A 24,302-nucleotide genomic window follows, 5' to 3' on the forward strand; every position below is an offset into this window, starting at 1 on the left:
CTTTCTCTCTTTTCTCTCTCTCTCAATCTCCATCTCTACCATTTCTTTAGGTCAATCGCCATCTTTCATTTACCCCTACATTATGTTTTATTAAAACAAATTTCTTTCTTTATTTCCCGAGTCAATCTCAACTACACGCTTAATCGTAAGAGGAAAAATTGTAGCCCATCGATCAAGTCCATCTTATCGACGGCTCAGAAATCTCAAGGAACAGTAAATCGACGGTCGAGATCTAACCTCGGGCTTCTAGAATTCAATCGAATTGAATATAACCGGCACGTGCCGGTTGCCGAACCCCGGATGACCGGCTGAGAAAAGGACATGCTATATAAACCCGTCACCGCATACAAAAGGCAGCTCTTCACCAACCCTAGAAAGCCGATCCAGGTTCCTCTTTCTCTCTCTTCATGCTCTGTTTCTCTCTCTAAATTCCCCCCCATCTCCTCCCCGGATCTCTATATAAGAACCCTAGTTTCAAATTTTTGATGTGCGATCAAGCGCTTATTTAAACCGAATCCTTCCTGTTCTTGCCCGAATCTTGTAAATCTTGTAAATCTCGTCAAACGGTCTGATCTTGTGCTGTTCTTCGTTGGTGGGGGTTCTCTTCGGCGCTCTGTTCATTTCCGCTCCTGGGTCGCTGGGAATGCCGAGATCCTTTCATTTGCTTGTGGGGTTCTGAAGATTGGTGTTTTGGAAACCCTAGATTGCGAGGTTGTTCTGAATCTTGATGGTTTTTGTCTGGGGTTTCCGGAACAGGAACATTGGTCGTCGATAGTAAAAGAGAAATGTTGCGGGAACTAGCGGAAGCAGGATTTTGAGGAATCTTTCTTGATTGTCATTAAATATTCAGTTTGAATTCAATTGGGCCAGTAAATTGAGACAAATCTGGTAAAAGGGTCAACAAATTATGGCTGATCAAATGGAAGGGAGCAGCGAGCCGGTCGATCTTTCCAAGCATCCATCTGGCATTGTTCCAACTCTCCAGTAAGCCAATTCTCTTCTACGTTTAGACGCTTGAGGCTATACAAATGTAAAGATTCGTTTATCCCCAAGAATATGGAATGTAGTTGGTCAAGATATTTCTTAATTGCCAAAGCCAATCACTCCCATTCTTGTTGACTCTTCGAACTTGTATCTTTTAATTTTACAATCTGCGGTGTTTATTTCGCTTGGACTTAAAAATTTATTATCCTGATTGACATCCCTGTATAATTATCCATTGCGCTACTTGTTTGTTCTCCTCGAAGAAGCTCTCTAATGATTTACTTGATGATTTTATTGTAACCTGATTTATTAGTTATGTTTAAATCGATTTTTAATATAAATTATAATCAATTCGAAAGATGTGGTCAAATAATGTATCTTAGAGTGAAGAGCTTGCCTGTTTCTAATGTTATGATAACCTTTTTGGAACTAGAAATATTGTTTCCACCGTCAACTTGGACTGCAAGCTGGATCTCAAAGCTATTGCTCTTCAAGCACGCAACGCAGAGTACAATCCCAAGGTGCTGAAGAACTATATTTTATTAAATTTCATTGTATTGGGAGATAAACGAAGAAAGAGGAAGAGGTTGATTTTCATGTTTTCATGCTGACTGACGGATATTAAATTCTTTGATATCTTTTACTCTTCATAGCGTTTTGCTGCGGTGATTATGCGGATTAGAGAACCAAAAACAACAGCTCTGATTTTCGCATCAGGAAAAATGGTGAGTGTACATTTATATGACTGTGATTTCAGGAATTTGTAGAAAATGCTTGACATTCTTTCTCCCTATAGACATGGCAATTGCTCGGCTAGAAAATAATTTCCTGGAATAGAGTTTTTTTGAGTACTGTATTTTCTTTTAGGATATCTCTCAAGTTGACTGTGAAAATTCTTAATATTTGTAGTGAGGTGCAATGTTTTAATTGTTTACTGTTTGTTTGCGTTTCTGGGTCGATTGATGCCTCTAATCTTGAATTCATCATCCTCTCTTTCTCTCTCTATTTGTATATCTCAGTCGAATTCTCAGGCTGGTCCAATTTTTTTTTTCAGGTGTGCACGGGGGCAAAGAGCGAGCAACAATCGAAGCTCGCTGCTCGGAAGGTTCTACTATTCGGCTGAGAAATCTTTTAATTATTTTTCTTTATTTTTCTACCGACTTTTGAGTAATTTTGCTTCTGGTTCTCAGTATGCTCGCATCATCCAGAAGCTGGGATTTCCTGCAAAGTTCAAGGTCTCCTCAATCTCTCTCTCTCTCAGCTTTTTATATTACTTGATAATAAATCTTACCCTCCTTCATATCATTCTTTCCATCTCTTTTTCATCATCTTGCCCAATGCTCTCCCTCTCTTATCCTGTCATTCTGGATTTCTCTTTATATATACTTATGCACATATATCTATTTTATATAATTATAGATTGTAAGGGGTGATTACCTTGTTGTGTTGAGATGTTGCTTAATGTGCTGCTGTCTTATTATTGGCAGGACTTCAAGATTCAGAATATTGTGGGATCATGCGATGTAAAATTCCCCATTAGGCTGGAGGGTCTTGCCTACGCCCACGGCGCCTTTTCCAGCGTGAGTTCTTCACTTAACTTAACATCATCTCTCTCTCTAAGGTGGTTATCGATTTGTTCGGGTGACCGCCTCATATGTTTTCAACAAAAGAAAATTCCTGTCTCTCTCTAACTTCTATCTAATGCATTCCCTTGTATCTACTGATAATCGGTATTGTAGAGAGAGAAAGAGATGATAGAAACTGGCATCTTGTTCTGTCTTGGTGAGGAGAGAGAGATGGTATTAACTGTAAATGTGAGGAGAGAGAGAGATGGACATGTAACTGTAAATGTGAGGAGATAGATATATGTGTATTGGGTTTCGTAGTTGGGCTTGGCATTTGAATGCAGCTGTGTATGTTGGGTTGTCTGGCAGTATGAACCCGAGCTGTTCCCCGGCCTCATCTACCGTATGAAGCAGCCCAAGATCGTTCTCCTCATCTTCGTCTCCGGCAAGATCGTCCTCACCGGCGCCAAGGCAAGTAAAGAGACTCTCTCACTCCTTCTCATTGTCGTTCTCTCTCTCTCTAGCTATTTCTCCCTCTTCAGCTATCTCTCTCTTTTCCTATCAATCTCCATTTATCTTGTTATCTCTCAGTCTAGCTATCTCTCTATCTATCTGTCTATCTATCTATCTATCTATCTCTCTCTCTCTCTATCTATCTATCTCGCTCTCTCTCTCTCTCTATCTCTATCTATCTCGCTCTCTCTCTCTCTCTTTATCTATCTATCTCGCTCTCTGTAGCTATGTATCTCTCTCTTTCTCGAACTATCTCTCTCTTTCGCTATACATATATCTAGCTAAATTTCGCTGTAGCTAGAAGTTTCTCTCTCTATCTCTCTTTCTCTCTCTTGAGCTATATATATAGCTACATGTTTCTCTCTCTAGCTATCTATATCTTCTCTTGTATCTCTCTCTTTAGATGTCGATTCATCTCTGTTTTAATTTACATATCTCTCTTTTTGGCGGTCGATTTCTCTTTTTTAATTTATTTATCTCTCTCTTTAGCTGTCGATGTCTCTCTATTTTAATTCATATATCTCTCTCTTTCGCTATGTATGTTTCTAATCTTCCTTTATTAACTGCCCTTTTCTCACTCTCCCGACATGTATGTACCTAAATCTATCCTACCCATATAATAATGTCTTTCGTTATTGACTAATTATATTTATATATCTCATTTTCACCCTTATCTCTCTCTCTAGTCTCTCTTTCTTTGCCAAAGTCTATCTGTTTATCTGTTTCTTGTTCTCACTCTTTTTTTTTCTCCTGTTCTCTACTAAGAATTTATCTAAGAATTTACGCATCTTATGAATCATATCTGAATTATATTTATATATCTACTTATTTCAGGTGCGAGAAGAGACCTACGCTGCATTTGAGAATATATTCCCTGTCCTCTCCGAGTTCAGAAAAGTACAGCAGTGATGAACATTCATGAAGAGAGAGACTCACAGAGGATTCATATTTATGGTATGTCACATTTTTTATATCTAGACTTTTATCACTTACCTGGACTAAGAAATCTATATTTTTATCATTTCAGGGAGGTCAATTGGACCTGGAATTCGCTTCCTATTCTATGGCTTCAATTGTAGATACGCATGGGAGGCTGAGGAGAGAGAAGGGACAGATGAGGCTAGAGAGAAAATTGTGTTGGAAGTGGACATTTGTTCTCATAAATCAATATTTCTAGGGCTCTCAAAACTGAATTTTGAATCTAAACTCCAACGCAGTTTGGTCTCTCCAGAATAAATGATACCTGGTTCCATAAATAGTTGTCTAACGATTTCATCAACAGGAAGACTGAATTCCTAATGAATATCATTGATACAATAATCTGAACTCAAAAATTATTTACAGATTCTTGTTTTAATTTCATTATCTATTGATCAATAGTTTTCACCTTTCTTTCATTCCTTTTATCTTCAAATTCCTCAATTAAAAGAAATAACGAGATGACTCCACCAAAAAAGTATACAAAAAATTAAATTCTTCAGATTGTCAATTATAATTTTATATCAAGAGAACGTCATTGTCAAACCAGACTTAATGAAAAATAACTCAAGAGAGAGGAAAGATGACAAGGAAATCCAATCCTTAAATGATTGAAGAATAAACAAGAAAAATATCGAGTTCCAGCGCAAAAAAAGGAAACCAAGTCCCAAGATAGAAAAACAACAAGCTCAAACTAGAAGCAGAACATTTCTCTCTCTGTTCTCTCTCTCTCTCTTCCTCCTCTATCTAAAGTTGAAACAGGAAATAAAGAAGGGAAAGACGCTTACTTGGAGTGGAGTGGAGGGGTTGGGGGGATGAAAGTCAGGCCTTGAGGCGGCCGTAGAACTTCTGCTTCTCAAGGGTGGTCTGGAAGCGGCCATGGCCGAACTTGGAGGAGGTGTCGATGAACTTGAGCTTGATCTCCTCCAACGCCAGCCGAGACGTCTGCTTCAGCAGCGACTGCCGCAGCGTCACCACCCTCTTCTTCGGCCCCACGCAGCACCCCTTCACCATCAAATAATCCTCCTTCACCTCCCCAAAGTGAGGGAACCCCCCCATCGGCGTAATCTCCTTCTCAGTCCTGCATCCGTCCACCCGTCAGCCGACGAAGACGAGGCGGTCGCGAAACAATCGAATTCAACGCATGCATGCCGGGGTCGAGACAGACCTGTCGTAGTCGGTGGCGGCCTTGTGGGACTCGGTGTTGATCTTGCCCACCCGATAGACCTTCTTGTTCAGCTCCGTGCGGTGGTGGTACCCGTTCTGCCCGGCGCGGGCGACGGTGAAGGAGACGCGGGCCGGGTGCCACGCGCCGATGCAGGCCACCTTCCGCAGGCCGCGATGGGTCTTGCGCGGGAGGCGGGTCACGCCCCAACGCGTCACCACGCCTTCGTAGCCCTTCCCCTTGGTCACTCCGATGATGTCGATCATCTCGTCCTTTTGGAAGATGCTGTCCACCGGCACCTCCTTCTCGAAGAACCGGTACGCGTAGTCCACCTTCTCGGCAATCGTCCCGCCGTTCACTTGGATCTCCATCAGATGGGCCTTCTTCTGCTTCAGCCCCTTCATCTTCTTGATCTGCCATTACATCGAACACGCAGCCCATGTTTACTTTCTTGCTGGGTTGGGAATATATTCACGTTGCATATAATTTAATGCCTCTCCAAAAATCAGAAAATTTCAAATTCCCAGTCTCTTCCCATAGATCCACATTTTATTACCATTAAAACCTTTACTAACTTGCACGGCACTGAATAGTATAAAAATCCTATGGACAGCCTAATAGTCTAGCAAGACACATAATTTTGAAGTTAAAATATAGAGTTTAATTTTAAGAAAACCCAAAACTTTTACTACCATTAATACCTTTACTAACTTGCATGGCACTGAGTAGTATAAAAAAGGTATAAAAATCCTATGGACAGCCTAATAGTCAAGCAGCATTCATAACTTTGAAGTTAAAATATAGAGTTTAATTTAGGGAAACCGACTGAATAAATTTGAGAAAAAGGTGCTAATAAGAGTTTGCTAGCAAATTGCAGGATGCGTTAAAATATAGAGCCTACTTTTGATAAACCCATTGAATAAATTTGAGAAAAAGGTGCAAATAAGAGTTTGCTAGCAAATTGCAGGATGTATCAAAAGAAATATATAATACGCATAACAGTAAGTAAAGAGGAAGAGTGGCGATACCTGAGTGTGGGCGAGGACTCTGACGACGGAAGCGTACTTCTTCATCTTCTCGAGCTGGGATTCGATATCCTTCTTACCCTCGGCGGACTCGTACTTCTTGGCGTACTTGGTGAAGGCCTTCTTCTTGGATTTGTACCAGTTCTTGTAGAATCTCCTCTTGAGCGACTCGCTGAGATGCTGCGCCCAGACGGTGTTCAGGGTTCGGAGGCCGCGAGGCGTCTTGATGTACCCAACAACTCCCACGATCACCATCGGAGGAGTTTCGATGATCGTCACGGCCTCGCAAGTCTCCTTCTTGTGCAACTCTGAAGAACAAAGAAGAAAAAAAACGTCAATAAATCATGGGTAAGAAGAAAAAATGAAAAAAAAATGTTGTAGAAGAGGGCTTACTGGATCCTGGTTTGTCGACCTCACGAACAATGTGGGTCATTCCTGCCTTGTATCCGAGGAAGGCAGTGAGTCTCGGGGCCTTCGAGGGGTCATCCTTGGGAAAAGCCTTCACTGTAAATCACAGCATCGCAAGAAATCATCAGCAAGTATAAATTTTTCAAAGTGGAATCGAAACTACAACACGATTGTATTGTAGAAGATCTCAGCAAAGAACGCGATGGATTGAACCTTTGCCCCTGTGGCGAGAGGACCGCTTCTTCGGCAGGAACCCGAGGGAACCATGCCTGGGATGCTCGAACTTCCTGTGCGACATCTCCAAGTAGCTCTCTGCCAAACGCAGCACGTAAACACCACTACTCAACACAAATCAACAGAGAAAATTCCTCGCGGAAATCTCTATTCTACATAAAAACTTCAAAGACGTCTAAATGAGAAAAAATCCATCAAAAAACGCAAATCAAACGACGAAAAAACCGAAACAACTTCGGCAATCGATGGAAGAGACTGATAATAACAAGAAAGAATCAATGACCGGAGATCGAAGCGCTGAATCTTACCGTAATGCCCGCTCGATGAGCAGCTCCGAGAAGAGTTTTGCCGCAGCGCCGGCGGCGACCAGATCCAACATCTGCTGCCCTAATTTGTTCTTTATATATTCTTTATTGGACCTGGTTAAACTTACTAGGCCGAAATTATTGGGCTTTTATTTATATAATAGGCCCAATATTTTTAACGAGCCTTGCGGTTTAACGCAGGTTAATCGGACGGTCAGATTTGAATCCTACGGTGGAGGATGAAAGATAAAAACTTGATATTTTTAGTTGTTTTTTTTTACAAAGAAAGATTTGGTGGGGGCGTGGAGATAATTGTATACAGGAAATGGGTTTTTGGGGAAAAGTAGAGGGCTCAAGTCCTCAGTAGTTCACCGTCGCTTTGATGGCATCTACGATCTGCATTTGAAAAGAGGGTGGATTGGATGAGAGAGAAAGAGATATAGAGAGAATGAAACGAAATGGAGAGAGAGAATGAGAGAAGATAGAGAGAGAACGAAAAGAAATGGAGAGAGAATGAGAGAAGATAGAGAGAGAACGAAAAGAAATGGAGAGAGAATGAGAGATAGAGAGAGAATAAAAAGAAATGGAGAGAGAATGAGAGATAGAGAGAGAATGAAAAGAAATGGAGAGAGAGAGAGAATGAGGGATAGAGAGAGAATAAAAAGAAATGGAGAGAGAATGAGAGATAGAGAGAGAATTAAAAGAAATGGAGAGAGAATGAGAGATAGAGAGAGAATGAAAAGAAATAGAGAGAGAATGAGAGATAGAGAGAGAGAATGAAAAGAAATAGAGAGAGAATGAGAGATAGAGAGAGAATGAAAAGAAATGGAGAGAGAATGAGAGATAGAGAGAGAATGAAAAGAAATGGAGAGAGAATGAGAGAGGATAGAGAACGAAAAGAAATTGAGAGAGAGAAAGAGAGAATGAGAGCGATAGAGAGAGAATGAGGGCGAAAAAAGAGAGAGATAGAGAGAGAATGAGAGATGGAGAAAGAATGAAAAGAAATGGAGAGAGAGTATGAAAGGTTGAGAGAGAATGAAAAGAAATGGAGAGAGAGATAGAGAAAGAATGAAAATAAATGTAGAAAGAGTATGAAAGGGTAAGGAGAGAGGGATAGAGAAAGAATGAGAAGAAATGGAGAGAGAGTATATATGAAAGAGTACAAAGAGAAAAAATGAGAGAGAAAGGAGATAGGGATAAAGAAAGAATGAGAAGAAATAGAGAGAGAGTATGAAAGGGAAGGAGAGAGAGAGAATGAGAGAGAAAGCAGAGAGAGATAGATAAAGAATGAGAAGAAATGGAGAGAGAGCATGGAAGGGTAAGGAGAGAGAATGAGATAGAAATGGAGAGATAGTATGAACGGGTAAGGAGAGAGAATGAGAGAGAAAGGAGAGAGAGAGAGAGAGTATGAACGGGTAAGGAGAGAATGAGAGAGAAAGAGCATGAAAGGGTAAGGAGAGAATGAGAGAGAAAGAGTATGAAAGGGTAAGGAGAGAGAGAGAGTATGAAAGGGTAAGGAGAGAGAATGAGAGAGAGAGTATGAAAGGGTAAGGAGAGAGAATGAGAGAGAGAGTATGAAAGGGTAAGGAGAGAGAATGAGAGAGAGAGTATGAAAGGGTAAGGAGAGAGAATGAGAGAGAGAGTATGAAAGGGTAAGGAGAGAGAATGAGAGAGAGAGTATGAAAGGGTAAGGAGAGAGAATGAGAGAGAGAGTATGAAAGGGTAAGGAGAGAGAATGAGAGAGAAAGGATAGAGAGAGAAAGAGAAAGAATGAGAAGAAATGGAGAGAGTATGAAATGGCAGGGAGACAGAGAGAAAGGGAAAAGAGGAAGACATAAAAAAAGAATGAGAGGATAAGGAGAAATGTGGATAAAGAGAGAGAGTGAAAAGTAAAAGACAGATAAATGGAAAGAGAGAGAGAGAGATAAGAGGTAAGAGTACACGAGAGAGAGAGAGAGTGAGAGATAAGAGGTAGGCTTCTGGGATTCGGTGAGATCGTTCGAATGTTCCATCGGATTGGGCATTCGAACGATCGAATCCGAACACCGATCTGCCCCGTTCAAATCCGATCCGAACCCGATCTGAGCATCTGTTCGGATCGAATTGTTCGAACAAGGTGGCTGTTCAGATCGAATGTTCGAATAAGATCCGATTCGAACACGTTGTTCGAATCGTATCGAATCGAATGTTCGAATCCGGCGAGGCCAGCGGCTGCCACCGCCGGCCAGCGGCCGCCAGAGAGAGTCACTGGCGCCGCTGGGCATTTGTTCGAACTTGTTCGAACAAGGTCGAACAAATGGCAATCGAACACGAACGAACCAAATTGTTCGTTCGAAAGGTTTCGATAGAACACGAACAAAGGGTCTGTTCGATCGAAAGATTCGAACAAATCATTCGAATCGGCTTTTGTTCGTTTGAATCTGTTGATCAAGATTCGAACGATCCTATCCGATCCGATCCCCGATGCCTAATAAAAGTGAGAGAGAGAGAGAGAGAAGAGGTCAAACCATTGGATAGTCATCGAGGTGAATAAACAGAGCGAAGGTGACATAGATGAGAGGCAAGAGAGAGCAAGGAATGAGAGAGAGAGAGAGAGTAGGATAGAGAGAGGTAGCTCAGAGGGAAAATTGGGGAATGAGAGAGAAAGTAAAGAGTACGTGGAAATTGAATAGGAAGGATAGAGAGAGAAGCACCTTGTTCTTCGTTGGCATGTAGAAGGGCTCATAGACGAGGGGAAACGGGGTATCAAGGCCACACACTCTCGCCACCGGCGCTTCAAGCTGCCAACCACAATAATAATAATAACAATTAGCATATTTAATCATATCATTAAAAAAAAGAAAAAAGAGAGCAAGAAATTACCCTAAGGAAACATCGGTCAACGACCGACGCCGCAATCTCTGCGCCAAATCCCCCGGTCAACGGGGCCTCGTGGCTGACCTGACCCAGTCAACAGCCAGAAAAAGTCAACGCGCTTCTCCAATTCCCTTTTTTAAAATATTTTCCCTCTTTATCTCTTTTCTTTTGTGTCATTTTCCTTTTTAGTGGGACCCACTAACCAGCAATCTGCCCGTCTTGTTGACCGAAGCTTCAACTGTCTCCTTATCCCATGGAATCAACGTCCTCAGGTCAACGAGCTCGCAGGAGATTCCCTCCTATAATCAACCAAAATAATCCCAATTTCCACCGAGAAAAAAAAAGAAATTTCGATTTAATCGACGGCCTCGTCCGAAGATAAACCCACCTTCTCTGCAACCTCGCAAGCTTGCTCCATGACCAGGAGCTGAGCCCCCCAGCCGACAAGCGTTATGTCTGTTCCTTCCCTGATCACCTGATCTCATCATAAATCACAAAATGATTAAAAAAATTTTTAAAATGGGGTTATTTTCAAGGGAAGGAACACATGCTGGACGGCATCGTACAAGCCGCGACGAGTCTTCCATCTCTTTCGCTTAGAAAGACGTGAACAGAGGGTGCGGATCATATATATCTAGGTTGATATTTCTCTCATTATTTAAAACAAATCAAAAACTGAAGAAAATTATTGTAAAATTTATGAATATATTTATATTTTCTGGTTAGTATTTACCTCTGCCTTTGATAAGGGAAGCATGAAATCTCCCTCTGGGACCTCCTCGACCGCCTGCCGGTAAAGCCACTGCAAATTAAATAGAAGAAATGTGATGAGTATTGAACCCAGAAGATTAAAATTATTCAAAAAAGGAAAAAAAAACAAAATTTTACTACCTTGGGCTCAAAAAATATGGTGGGATTGGGGTCTCTAATGCTCGCCAAAAGCAGACCTTTCGCCTGCTTGGGGCTCCGGGGGATGACCACCTAGAACAGATTTCGACCGTCTATTTATAAAAATAAATTCTGGAAATTTAATCTCCCAACAAGTTCATTTTTATTTATTTTCTGCATAATCGACTAAGATTAAATGAGAAAAAAGTTACTAGCGGAGTGGGCCATCTGGCTGCACCATAATGAGATAGTTTTCAAGGAGAGGATGGCATCAATGGAGGACATCATTCACGAAGTGGAGTGCTTTGTTTCAGGATAGTCTGGCCATCTTTGTAATTCCTCTTTATAAATCTATGGTATTGGGTTGATCTCCTCTTTTCTTATAAAAAAAGAGAGAAAAAAGGGTTGACTTCAAATGTTGATCTTGACCTTCAACCCTGGGACGTGGCAGAAGAACGCCTCTGGAGACTGTGAATGGTAATGTCCACCGTGGCCCACGGCTCCGTAGGGTGTCCTGATCGTGATGCCTGAAAAAGGAAAATAAAATTCGGGAAAAATTAATGGATTTTTTTCAAGAGAAAATTTGAATTGTCGATATCTTACCTCCACAGTTAAATTCATTCCCACTTCGGTACCTGAATTTTGCTGCCTCGTTCACAATCTGCGTGGCAGAAATGGATACAGTATGTTTCTATGTTGACCGCAGGTAATGGATATCGATTTTAATTGGTGATAAGTTAAAATTCTGAATTATATTGAATGAATAATACAATATAGAGAAATTCTGCGTCTTAAGGAAAATTGGTTCGAAACACAATTTGCTCTTTTTTTTATTAACGTATTTGGAATAATGTTAAAATAACTATGTTCGAATGATTATTTCAAAAATTGAACTCGTACTATTACATTGACCGAGAGCCTTAGCCGAAATTAAAGGTTAAAGATTCAAGCAATCACAGATTAGTACAAAATAAACTTTCATTTGGTCGGATGTGCAAGAGGGAAGATCATACCTGATCGAAAGCAGGGTAGATGTAATCCGCGAATTGGATCTCAGCAATCGCCCTATTACCCTATTTTCGATTAACACCAAAATGAATCCTCTATGAACGGCAAATTCTAGAAGAAAAATGTTTTTACTCACCATTGCAGCAAGACCAACAGCAAAACCAGCGATTCCCTGATTATTAACAGAGATAAAATGATTATAGAAGCTCGCCCCAGATCAAACTGTTCTATGATGAACTTTTCACTGAAAATTCATCATCAAATGGTCTTGATGATATTTGGCAGTGAAATTGTCGCCATTTCAACATGGCTACAGCTGATAAGAGCAGATATACAAAAAAATGAAGCCTAGAGGTTTATATAAACGATTGAAATATCTTGATGTTCTAGCTAAGCTGGTAACTTCCAGCCATATCTCTATATTTCTAAATTTACGGAAATATTTAAATTTACTTCAAAGAATAGCCCACCTGTTCACACAATGGTGTGTTGAAAACCCTGCTCCTGCCAAATTTTTCAGCCAATCCAGTAGTGCAGCGAAATACACCGCCAAAGCTAACGTCCTCGCCAAATACGAATGCGCTGGACCGATTCACTCAATTAGAAACTTTGATCTTGTTGCAACGAGGATGAATTTTCGAAATTATAAAGAGAGAATGCAGGAATCTTTTCATAAGCAAAAAAAAAAGACATTTCAAGAGATGAACGCTTAAATTCAACTCTGATCGCGTAAACTACACCGCCGAAGCTCACGTCCTCGCCAAATACGAATGCACTGGAAAGATTTTTCCGTCTATGTGAAACTTTTCTGACCGATTAATACTTTGATCTCGTTGCAATTAGGATGAATTATCGAAATTATAAAGGCAGAATGCAAGAATCTGTTCATAAATAAAAGGATTTCGTGAGACGAATGCTTAGTTCTACGCCGATCGCCTAAAATACACTGCCAAAGCTTACTTCCTCGCCCAGTACGAATGCACTGGAAAGATTCCCTCAATTCGATACTTTTCTGAACCGATTTAGTATAAAGGTAGTGTTGTAATGACGGTAGGATTTTGGGAATTTTAAAGGCAGAATGCACGTAAATGTACCTAAGCAAAAAAAAAAACGTTTCAAGAGATGAACTCTTAAATTCCACTTCCAGCGCATGAAACAATCGGATAAATTTGCAAAAAAATAGCGGCAATTTGAATCGTTTGGTTGATCGCACAAAAAAATCGGATAAATTTACAAAAAACAGCGGAAATTTGAAACATTTGAATGATCGCACAACAGTCGGATAAATTTACAAAAAAAACAGCAGAAATTTGAATCATTTGAATGATCACACTACAATCGGATAAATTTACAAAAAACAGCGGAAATTTGAACATTCGAATGATCACACAAAAAAATCGGATAAATTTGAACATTTGAATCATTTGAATGATCGTTTAAAACAATCGGATAAATTTACAAAAAACAGCGGAAGTTTGAATGATCGCACAAAACAATCGGACGGAGACGTCGGAAGCTCACCGGGGATCCGTTTCCATGGCGATGTGAAGCGCCTGGTTGATAGCGGTGTAGAGATTGATCTTATCCGCCTGAACTGATGAAGAATTCGAGAATCTTCTCACGATCAGCCCCGCCAGCCTTTCCCTCCTCGCGATCATCGCCATCACAGTTCAGAGAGAGAGATATGAGACGGATAGAGTATAAACAGAGTTAGAAAGAGAGTAAGAGAGAGAGAGTAAAAATACAGAGGTTAGAGATAGAACAAGATTAAGAGAGAGAAAGAGAAAAGCATAGAGAGGGAGATGAGAGAGATTGCGAGAATGATAGGGAAAGAGAAAGAGAGAACGAGAGAGAGAAAGAGCTAGATAAATAGAGAGAGAGAGAGAGAGAGAACGAGAGGGAACTAGAGATAGAATAGAGGGAACGAGAAGAACGAGAGAGAGAAAGAAGAAAGAAAAAGAGAGAAAAAGGAACAGGGAGAGAGAGAATGAGAGGGAGCTAGAGAGAGAGAATGAGAGGGAAAGAGAAGAACGAGAGAGAGAAACAGAGACAAAGAAAAAGAGAAAGAAAAGAGAGATAGAGAGGGAGAGAGAAAGAGAGAGCAACAGAGAGAGAAAGAAAAGAGAGAGAGATAAACAGAGAGAAAAAGTAGAGAGAGAAGTAAAAGAGAGAGAGGGAGAGAGAAACAGCGAGAGAGAGAGGCAGAAAAAAGAGAGAGAGACAGAGAGAGAAAGTGGGAGAGAGAGAGAGACAGAGAGAGAAAGTGGGAGAGAGAGAGAGAGAGAGAGAGAGAGTGGGAGAGAGAGAGAGAGAGAGAGAGAGAGAGAGAAAGTGGGAGAGAGAGAGAGAGAGACAGAGAGAGAAAGTGGGAGAGAGAGAGACAGAGAGAGAAAGTGGGAGAGAGAGAGAGAGACAAATAGCGAAAGTGGGAGAGAGAGAGAGAGAGACAGAGAGAGAAAGTGGGAGAGACAGAGGGAGATATAGGAAGAGAGAAAGTAGAGAGAGAGAGAGAGAGTTTCGAGTACTTGTTCAAACTGTCCGACTGTAATGAATTTGCACGAGAGACCAACGGTCAGGATAAGAGCGCCACGAAGAACATCCAAATGACTAAAATACCCCTAATATTAGCAGATAAACCGACGGCAAAGTGGGAATGCATCAAGGTTGTCGCGCTGCACGGCGTACGTCTTCTGTTTTAATATTAAAAAAAATTAAATTCATTTACATGCTTAATGGTTTTATTTTTTGGGAATTGTTGTACTTAATATTCAAAAAAATGAACTTATCACCATGGAAAAAATTTTCCGCCTCACCTATACTTGTCATGCAAGGTTTATTTTTGCCATGTTGTTTTATCCAACGGCGAACCCTGGCTAGAACGGGTTAGGGTTTTGCAATTGATTGAAATCTGCCAGATCAAACTTGGAACGGGTTAATCCATAAAGTAATCAGTCAATCAATCAATGGGGTATTAAAATTTTGATCAGCCCATTAAGTAGTTTTTCTTTTTTCTATTAGGCTTGTAAGAATATTTGATGTTATATTAACTCAAATTAATAGATAGTTTTGTGATTGAGCTATCAGTCACTTAACATTGACATTGATGCATTATCATGGATATAAGTAGATAATTAATTCATTTTCATCATTATGGGAAATGTGTGATCATTATATTTGCATACTTTCAAACCAAATCTGGATATTTTTATAAACAATAACAGATGAAATAAAATTGACGTAAAATTGAGTGATTGGCATGAATTGTGTGGTCGAATGTCCTAAATTGACCATGTTAATTGAAAACAAACATGCTAAAAATGATATCAAATAAAGTTCATACCTTTGGAGTTGTTATGGGATGCTCCAGTTCAAGAGGTGGCTGATACCCATCAACATAACATATCTTCCATTCCTCTGTGTGGATTAGAGGGAGTAGCCCAAACCACAACCCTGAACAATCGAGGATGCCCAAACCGTAAGAAAGGATATTTAGGCCCAACCCAAGCATGTTTATAGACCAGGACAAATGAAGGCGCGCTTTTTGGATCTAAACAAAATTATAATATGGAGATTTCTTTCTAAATCTGGACTATAAAGTAAATGGATTTGATGTTAAAAAATCATCGTAATATTCCAATTTCAATCGATCAAATCTCCGTGCTAGGAACATTGGAGCACCTCTATTTAAACCCCTTTTTCTAATTTGTAATTTTTATCCTTTTATTTATCCATGAATTTCCTTGGTTCTGAGATTTTATAAAAAGAGTGAGGGGAAGAGACTAAGAATGTTGATCAGTGGTTCTAAAGAAATAAGTACTCAGCTCGTTGGTCATGTGCCAAAGAGGTCAGTACTACCTTCACCCTTTTCCATCCTAATTTTCACACCATTTTTCATTTATTGCCATTCCGGAGTGTAACCTAGTTCTTAAAACTTATAATACCCCAACATTGGCAAAAAATCCCAAATGTAGTAAAAATGACGTAGGACGATTAACGAAAAGGGCGACTGAGGAGATGGATAGGATGACGACGGGTAAATGGTGATAGACGGGTTTGTAGGGAGGGATAAAACAGTCCACAGAAATTCACACGGTCGGATTCGGACTTTAAAACCGATGAAAATCTGGTGGTGCAGCTCCGACCCTTATCGAGGGCGGGAGTACTGCCTTCCCCCACCGCGATGATGCCTAAGCACCGAAATCAATATCCGAATTCGCGTCGCGAAGAAACACTCGAGAAAGATAGAGAACTAGTGGTAAATCCAAACCAAATCTAATTCTGACGACTGTGGAAACTTCTCGAGAAAACACTGGACGGAGAACACTTTCGACACCAAAGGGTTCAGGCGTACCTCGGCACCGTAGTGCGTGAAGAAGATGCGGGAAATTCTGATCGTGATGAGGCTGGGCGAATCCGGGCGTTGAGCGGCCCACTGGAGGAAGGAGTCTGGGCGTTCCGGGCGTTGAACGGCCCTGGTAGTGAGTTGATGTCGTGGTTGCAAAGTCAGGCGTAGGCGAATACCAGCGCGCGCGAAGCGCGCGTAGGGTGCACGGAGCACACGGAGCGCGCGGAGCAGCGCACGCGAGCGCTGAGCGCGCGCGACTCGAAGCGTGGACGGCGTCGATGACGAACCGTTGGACGACCTCGACGATGTTGGTAGTCGACGTGCGGCATGGAGGGCGGCCGCGTGCGCGGCGCGGGCAGACGGTCGGCGCACCGCGGGTGCGGGTGGCCGCGTGCACCCCGCAGACAGACGGTCGACGCACCGCGGGTGGAGGCGGCTGCGTGGCTGGGGGAAGAAAGAGAGAGAGAGAGAGAGAGAGAGAGAGAGAGAGAGAGTGGGAGGGGAACAGGTGGAAGGCCGGCGACGCAATGTGGCGGCGGCGACGACGGCGGCGACGGCTAGGGTTAAGAGGGATAGGGGAGGCTGGGCAGTCCTCCAAGAAGATTTAAACAAAACTCAATTCTTGAAATTATGACTGCCTAAATGTTTCTTGAAAACAATGGCCTATATATAGGCCTCGGAGGAAAGAGAAAATGACGATAAATTAAAGAAAAGACGTGCGTCGTGTCACGCCAAAGGGAAGTTGTGGATCTGCCTCAGGCGTCGTGTCATGACGCGCGTAGGGACGTGCGCGGGTGGAGATGTGCTCGTCGACGGTTGTGGCGTGTTGACTTTGGTGTTGACGTCGGTTGACCGTGGCTTGTTGACTTTGGTTGACTTTGTGTTGACTCCAGTTGACCGTGCCGACACGTTGGACGGTGATGTGTTGGCGTCCTCGCCATAAAAAAATACATCTAAAACACTTCATTACATGCAGTTTCCATCTATTGTTGCCCACTAACTTCTGCCAATATGAAGTTTGAAAAGTATAATTGGTCTGATTTTGGGTTGATTCCATACCTCATAAACCGGATCAAACAGTGTTAGATCATATTATCCATGAGTCTTAGATTATACGGGCCCAAACTATTGAATTCTACCAGGTTCCCTCTTGTCAAATCTTATCCAAGTAAACTCAAATTTAAGGTAATGATAACCACAAATAACATGATAATTCTTATATTTAATATGTTTATCTTCAACTAATGATCATAAATGCATGTTATTTAACCTTAAAATAATTTATTAATTTTAAAATGGCGTTCTGATCTTCCCAAAAATCTAAAAAATTTACCCATTTTATGGCATTAAATAAAAATAACTATTTAAATGTTTTCCAAATATTTTTGTGCTATGCTATCCATCAGCCACATGGATTGAGTAGGAGATAGAAAATCAGACTCTTGATAGTTATTCAACTTCAAATCATTACATCTAACAAACAAGAATGAGTTTTGGGCTAAAATTTTAAGGGCAGCTTCATCTCTTTCCCCCCCATCAATCCATTCACTGTGATATATAAATAGACCCTCCCATCATTGTAACATATATCTTTTTATGTTTTTCATAATTATGATTAGTGGAGTGATTTTATCATTCAAAATATTGTTTGTTCTTGAGACTGGCATGTGAAGGACTGAAGGAGCAATGTTTGAACCAAGACTAGTGTAGAGAAATCTCTGGTCAGATTGTTGGTCATGTGATGAAGAGGTCAATATAATCTTTATCTTTTCAGAGTCACATCTTGGCCATTTTTCCTAGGTGATCATCATCAAGGAGAGCCTAGGTTTCCACCATCCCACACTCTACCATTAATTTCGCGGCTCATATAGGTGTATCTGCCTCCATCAAGGTCAGCACCGACGATGGTAAATCTGCAGTACTTAATCCCCCCCCCCTCCCCTGTGATGCTTTCCAAGCCATATCTGCCACCATCTTTCTCACTATCCACGGTAGTATTTTTGTCCATCCACTCCACTCCATTCACGCCATCACCATCAAATTGCTTGCTAAGGTATTTAATTAGGAATAATTATTAATATGAATAAAATATTCCACTAAAATCCCTAAAGTTACTTTATAAAATTGAAATAAATTAGGTTAAATAGACAAACTATTTCTTCACCTTCATTGAATTCTTTTGAGTTAATTTTCTATGGTTTTATTTTATAATTTGAATTAAATATTCAGTAAAATATTTATTTATTTGATTTTTATCTTTATTTCAGGAATTCATACTAGTGAAAAGTAATTCAAAATAATCATACGAAGGTAAAAATATATATTAGTGCTATTTAATTTAATCTATTAAAAAGTATAGATTAGTTTTGGGAACTTCAATAGAAATTTATAAATAAAAAATAATAATTAATTATAATTAAAATACATTGATTGGAGATTTGGGAGTGTTAAGCGACACTTGACGGTGCTAAATGTGAGTGGATGGAGAAGAATAAAGATATACGATCAATACGCTTGACAAGCAACAAAGAGGTTGTGAGTGATGATAAGTTTACTGCCGCTGATGCGAAGGATATACACTATGCTAATGCGTATGCACCGACAAACGGCAGAGTTAGAGGGGGAGTGAATGATGGGGAGAACCTAGGGTATCTAAGAAGATAACCTAGATAAAAAATGAAGACGTGAGCCAGAAAATACATCTCAAACTAACCTCTTCGTTACAAGTCTATTGGGCCAAGGGGTGCTGTTTTCTTTATGTTTCTTGATCTGAATGTTACTCCTTCAATCCTTTGCTCTTAGAGTGAAAGAATGAAAGCGAATGAGATTTTGAATAATAAAATCACTACATTAATTGTAATTAGAAACAAAATACGATGGTACCTTTTCACAAGGATGGGCATCTATTTATAAAAACCAATGGTGACTGAAAAGAGGAGGTAAAGATGGGACTAGCCTCAAAATTTCAGCATGAAACTACTTCTAGATTGATAGATATGGTTGTTTGAATTTGAAGCAATCTAAGTCATCCAAATTTATCTTCCTCCAATTTGTGTGGCGGATTTCCAGCACGTCACACAATTATAGGAGTGTAAAAGTAAAAAATATTGTATTTATATTTTCTAAATTTTAAGATTATTTTATTTTTTGAATTTAACTTATAAAATTCCGAAAAATAAAAGTGAATCCAAGAAATCAGGAAATCATCCTAAAAATTTAATAAACTCTTCGTTATTTTTAATAAATCTAAATAAATATTCTCTGACTTGTAAATTTATATTTTATGAAATTAAAGTTAATACTTTAAAATACTTTGTGCTAAAATACTTTGTGATAAATAAAACCCAGAAATTAATTATGAAAAATGAAATAATCATTTTCAGATCTAAAAGGCATGTATTTATGACCATTTAAATGAATATAAGTACAGAAATACATGAAATTACTCCTAAAAATAGCATGATATTTATAATTATCAAATACCCTGATTAAAGTTTTAACTATTAAAAACATTGTGAGAGGGAGAGAAATAGAGAGACATCCAGGTAGAGAGGATGACATTTTTGTCAACGGATATTAGATAAATCTTGAGGCAACTCATGGAGGCATGGTAGGTCTAAATTTAGGGTCTCATGTCCTTGTTTTTATTTAAACTTAAACAACAATAGTTTTTTAAAATCATTTCTGGGATATATTTTCAGCATAAATGCAAGGGGAAATATATGTTTTGTGGATTTTCTAGTTCTTTTTCAGAATCAATTTCAGAGGAAAAATGACTGGAAATTATAATGATATTTAAATATTTTTAGAATTCGTTGTCAGGCTATAATGAAAATGTTTTTTTAGTATTATTTTTTGAGTTTTTTCTTACTTCTTTAAAATTTGAAATAAAAAATGCCCTATTTAACCATTATATAGTCTATGGCTGTAGGAGATGGTAGCGGCACCTAGAGTAGGGCCCTTGGGTCAGTTGTCCAGGTCCAGGATGGTTTCCTCCGTTCCAAGCTAGTTTTGGCAGGTTAATCCTTTAGAATAGCAGATGCACTGCTGAACCCCGCATAGACTGGAGGGTAAAAGCGTGGGTGTACTGCATGTATAGCCCACACAAGCACGAGGCAGCAGTGATGAGTGACTATGAGTTCTATGTTTTTGATATAAACTAGATATGTGTAGGTGTATCTAGAAAGAGAAATGGATAGGTTTTTGATAGAGAATATGGTCAAAATAAAGAGAGCGAGAGAACTTAAGGAAATGGTATACGAGATGTTAGGAATGGAATTTGAAGCTGAAAATGGTTGAGGTTTTTTAAAAAATGCACACAAAAAAACTAGAGACACAGATGAAGTTTTAGAAAGAGAAAGAAAAAATATAGAGAGATAGTGAAGGGAAAATACTTGTTTAGAGAGATAACATAATGGTATGAGGTGATTGCTGTTTTTGCTTCATGTTTCCCATTGGTGATCGTTTATCTGTCTCATTTAGTCTTCCCTATTTTCATAAATGGATGAATCAGAATGTGGCCCAGGCTCCTTTGATTGATCCTTCAAAAGCCCAACAATTCATTTGACCCATTTAAGCCCATTTTCCCAATAAATTAGATCCAATAAGTGCAACAATTCATTAATAATGGTTCCATTTAATTTATGTAAATTTATTCACGAATAGAAATAGAAATTATTCATCAGAAAATAATTTTCTTGACCTCAATGAAATCAAGTAAATTTAGGTAGAAATGCCAATAATATGCAAAAACTAAAACTTACAAGCGATGTAGGAATATACAGTTAATTCATGTAATAACATGATAAATTTAATTTAAATGAATACAAAATCATACAAAAGGCACGAAAACTATCATATTATGAAGGCCTATTCGTCCCCCAATACTTTTATGGGACCTCTAAAAGTTGAATCTTATGTTTCTATTCAAGTACCCATAGTAATGATCATAAATGTAATTGAAGAATGTCTAGAATTAGTAGTGCTCAATTGGAACATATATTATCTAGTTCAGGAGAAACATTTATATCATAATTTGGATAATATTGAATCAAAAAATTCAAATACGAGATATCAAACTATCATTAGAATAAAAAAATAATATCCTGTTAAATATAACTCTCTAAAATTTTCAGATAGTCTCTCTCATTTTCTTCCCATTCACACTATTTTTAGATAAAATATTTATAATGTCTTTTATACCTTGATATTTATGTTCAGATATTTAATAAATTTATGTGCCAAATGACAATATTCCAAATTTTATGTTTTATTTTTATGTTAGAAAAAATATACATTGAATGAAAACTCTAAAGTTATATGTAATAGTCTCCACATGATCTTCATGGTAAGCCAATATGAAGTTCCCCAGATATGGTTACCCCTACCATTCAGATACTTCTGATCATTCTGCCCTCGATTGTGATGCATTTCAAATTTTGAAAATCCTACATGGTCAAATTTTAAAGTATATGATTTGATGAACTTCATCCAAGAACATCCACCGGCCATTTATATTGAATGAAAAGATTTTCTAATACATGTCATAACGTTTGGTGGAAGGAATGATTAGCAAGTCCTAGGCTTCATCAACTATATCATATCTGAATGAGTTTTATACATTTATATCCAAGAAAAATATCTAAATAACTATATGAGGCATTAGGTATTTTTTATTTTTTAAGGAAGATCAAGAATTAAGGATTTAAAAATTAGTTGAATATGCATTTTTAGGTACACTGATTTGAATTTTCTTTAGAGGTCTTGGAAATTAATTTTATATTTAAAGATCAGAACAGATGCCAATCTTTAACAATTCATATTTGAATAAAATCATATTCATATGATAAATTATATCTTCTGATGCCAAATAGACAATTTATATATGACCTCTAGGCCCATGTATCAGTATTCTTTACAACTACAATGGCCTAATAACATTTATTGGCCAACCTAATTAATTATATATATCAACATATAGATAAATTAATCAAAGTTTGATTTAACGCAATCAATAAGTTGAGTTTCTGATGGCGCACGCCATCCTGAACCATCGATGATGTTGTCCACGACGCCCTCCTCCGTCGTCGATAGTCAGGTGAAGATGCTCGTTTATCATATCTTTCTTTCCATCGTCTTCTTAGTCGTATTTTGTGTTTTTTCGTACTCGTCGGTTTGTTGACTCTTTCCCCCTTTCTTTTAAGTTTTAATTTTCCCCTTTTATGCTGTAATGGGGGCCCATTATATAAAGTCCCCCTAATGGACCCAATTTCCCCTTGTTGACCCATTTAGGGGCCCATTTGACCTCCCCCTTTATAAGGGAAGAGGGGGGGCACCCTAAACTCAGACTAGGAAGAAATCAATTTGAGGTTTTGGTTGCTCTTTCTGGTCTCACCCCCTCCATCGAGAGAAATCCAAAGAGGGGGAGGAGAGAAGATGGTGAGGCACCCCTGGGAGGAGGTAGCTAGAGGGAGCAAAGGGAATTCTGAAGACTTTCCCCTACACTCTCTCCTCTTCTCAAGCTCCCCAGCAACTCCATCCATCGTGGAAGAAACACGCAAATAGATCCACGCTGTCCATGGCAACCGACTGCAAATTACCGATCTCTTTTCCTTCTCGCACCCGATCGGTCAACGATTGTCTCTCACCACGTCTTCCCTGACTGCTGCACACCTGAAATCATGACCACCGAGTGAGGCACTGAAGGCCACGGCGAGAAGTGAATCTTCACCCTCGTCGTAGGCCGTTCGGAACCACAATCGATCAGAAGAAAAATAGAAGGCTGCTCATAACCACATCTCACGCCCATCCCAACAGGAATGCCCCATTGAATTCCTGTGATCCCTTGGACGATCCAATCTGCTCACCTTGGACTTTGGCCCGACGCCGAGAGTCTCGCCGTCGCCAAAATTTCCAGGCTAACTTGCAGGAAGTCCCTGGGTCACCTTAGCCCTTAGTGAACTGCCTAGACACCTTGGTTTTTTGGCTGGTTTACCGGGGGAGGGGGGTTAATTGTCGCCACCGCACTGCTTTCGGACTGGGAATTGTGGTTCCATCGCAGAAAGTCAATGGAGGCGTAATGTGACGGCCGTTGAATTGGAACTGATTGGACATGGCCGTGGATCCGTGGGTGTCTGAGTTGCCATCTGCCGGTGAATTTTTGCCCCACTCGCACTTGTTGAATGACCACTCGGGCCGCCTATCATAGGTGATAACACACAAATTCAGTTGTAAAATGATATAAATATGTGTTATCTGGGGGTATTAAAGTGATTTAAATACATATTCTCATTTATCTGCATTAGAACCACTTATTGAGCACTAAATCAAAATGAAGTTAATTTGGTGAATGTATGATTTTTCTGATTTTCTTTGGGTATTCTTCCAGGACATTTTGATATCAGAATATATTTATACATTTGACAAAAGGCTTATTTGAGTCAAAATATTTTAGATAATAGGTTTCAGTAGGAGATTGGACGATTTTGGAGGGAAAATTTGGAGAAAGAATAGCCAAAACGAGCACAGAACACGAGGAGGCGGAGGAGAGAGAAAATGGTAAAGTGGGGAGACGGCCCACTTCGAACCCTCATATCTCGCAACTCTACTGTTGGATCATGCTCAAATTTTGATTGTGGGTTGTTCACTTGATATACTTTCAATCCAACTATGGACATTGCCAGAAAATCTATAGAACTCCTGTAATGAAGGGACGACCAAGGGCAAACAGGAAAGGACTTTACCCTTTCACCCAAGGTACTTAAACCCTTTTTTCTTTTCTGTCTGCCCATTTCTGGAGTCATCCATCCACAGCTGAGCAGACAGAGGAGGAAGTTCTTGGATCAAACAAGGTTCTGAGTTTATTTCATTGCATTTTCAGGTCTTCGTTTCTAGATTGTATTCTTCTAAATCGCCTTGGCTTGGGCGAAATGTTCTGGCCCTTTCTAGGAATCGAATCTGATTTTGCTTGAGATGAATATTGAGCCCTGAAAACAAAAATGAACTAAAAATTAGATAGATTTCATTTCC

At 39.5% G+C, this 24,302-nt stretch overlaps 3 protein-coding genes across 4 annotated transcripts; 1 reads left to right on the plus strand and 2 right to left on the minus strand.

Moving 5' to 3' along the window:
* The first annotated feature begins 361 nt into the window (after window positions 1–361).
* On the plus strand, window positions 362–4,318 carry LOC144702733 (TATA-box-binding protein 2-like). Of its 2 annotated transcripts, none has more exons than XR_013581342.1 (9): window positions 362–984; window positions 1,418–1,505; window positions 1,638–1,709; window positions 2,039–2,089; window positions 2,175–2,219; window positions 2,472–2,564; window positions 2,919–3,024; window positions 3,897–4,016; window positions 4,090–4,318. XR_013581342.1 is itself a non-coding variant. In XM_078574750.1 (9 exons), the coding sequence occupies exons 1-8, from the start codon at window positions 908–910 to the stop codon at window positions 3,969–3,971; spliced, it is 603 nt and encodes a 200-aa protein (XP_078430876.1). In that variant the 5' UTR covers window positions 362–907; the 3' UTR covers window positions 3,972–4,016; window positions 4,090–4,318. The 2 variants fall into 2 exon arrangements, 1 of the variants encoding a protein (XP_078430876.1); XM_078574750.1 differs by having other exon boundaries at window positions 2,919–3,020.
* A 306-nt stretch (window positions 4,319–4,624) lies between these two features.
* On the minus strand, window positions 4,625–7,312 carry LOC144702731 (large ribosomal subunit protein uL3). The gene is made up of 6 exons (XM_078574748.1): window positions 7,181–7,312; window positions 6,852–6,950; window positions 6,624–6,734; window positions 6,234–6,538; window positions 5,209–5,618; window positions 4,625–5,121 (listed from the first exon to the last, which is right to left on the minus strand). Exons 2-6 carry the CDS (start codon window positions 6,934–6,936, stop codon window positions 4,863–4,865), a joined length of 1,170 nt encoding a protein of 389 aa, XP_078430874.1. The 5' UTR covers window positions 6,937–6,950; window positions 7,181–7,312; the 3' UTR covers window positions 4,625–4,862.
* Window positions 7,313–7,410: 98 nt separating this feature from the next.
* LOC144702732 (2-oxoisovalerate dehydrogenase subunit beta 1, mitochondrial-like) lies at window positions 7,411–14,401 on the minus strand. Its single transcript, XM_078574749.1, has 13 exons — window positions 13,451–14,401; window positions 12,400–12,511; window positions 12,066–12,101; window positions 11,935–11,994; window positions 11,525–11,582; window positions 11,351–11,448; window positions 10,925–11,014; window positions 10,767–10,835; window positions 10,422–10,508; window positions 10,237–10,332; window positions 10,040–10,117; window positions 9,871–9,957; window positions 7,411–7,573 (listed from the first exon to the last, which is right to left on the minus strand). Exons 1-13 carry the CDS (start codon window positions 13,591–13,593, stop codon window positions 7,538–7,540), a joined length of 1,050 nt encoding a protein of 349 aa, XP_078430875.1. The 5' UTR covers window positions 13,594–14,401; the 3' UTR covers window positions 7,411–7,537.
* Between the last annotated feature and the right edge of the window lie 9,901 nt (window positions 14,402–24,302).

Source organism: Wolffia australiana, chromosome 4 (assembly GCF_029677425.1).
Source record: "Wolffia australiana isolate 7733 chromosome 4, ASM2967742v1".
NCBI lineage: Eukaryota > Viridiplantae > Streptophyta > Magnoliopsida > Alismatales > Araceae > Wolffia > Wolffia australiana.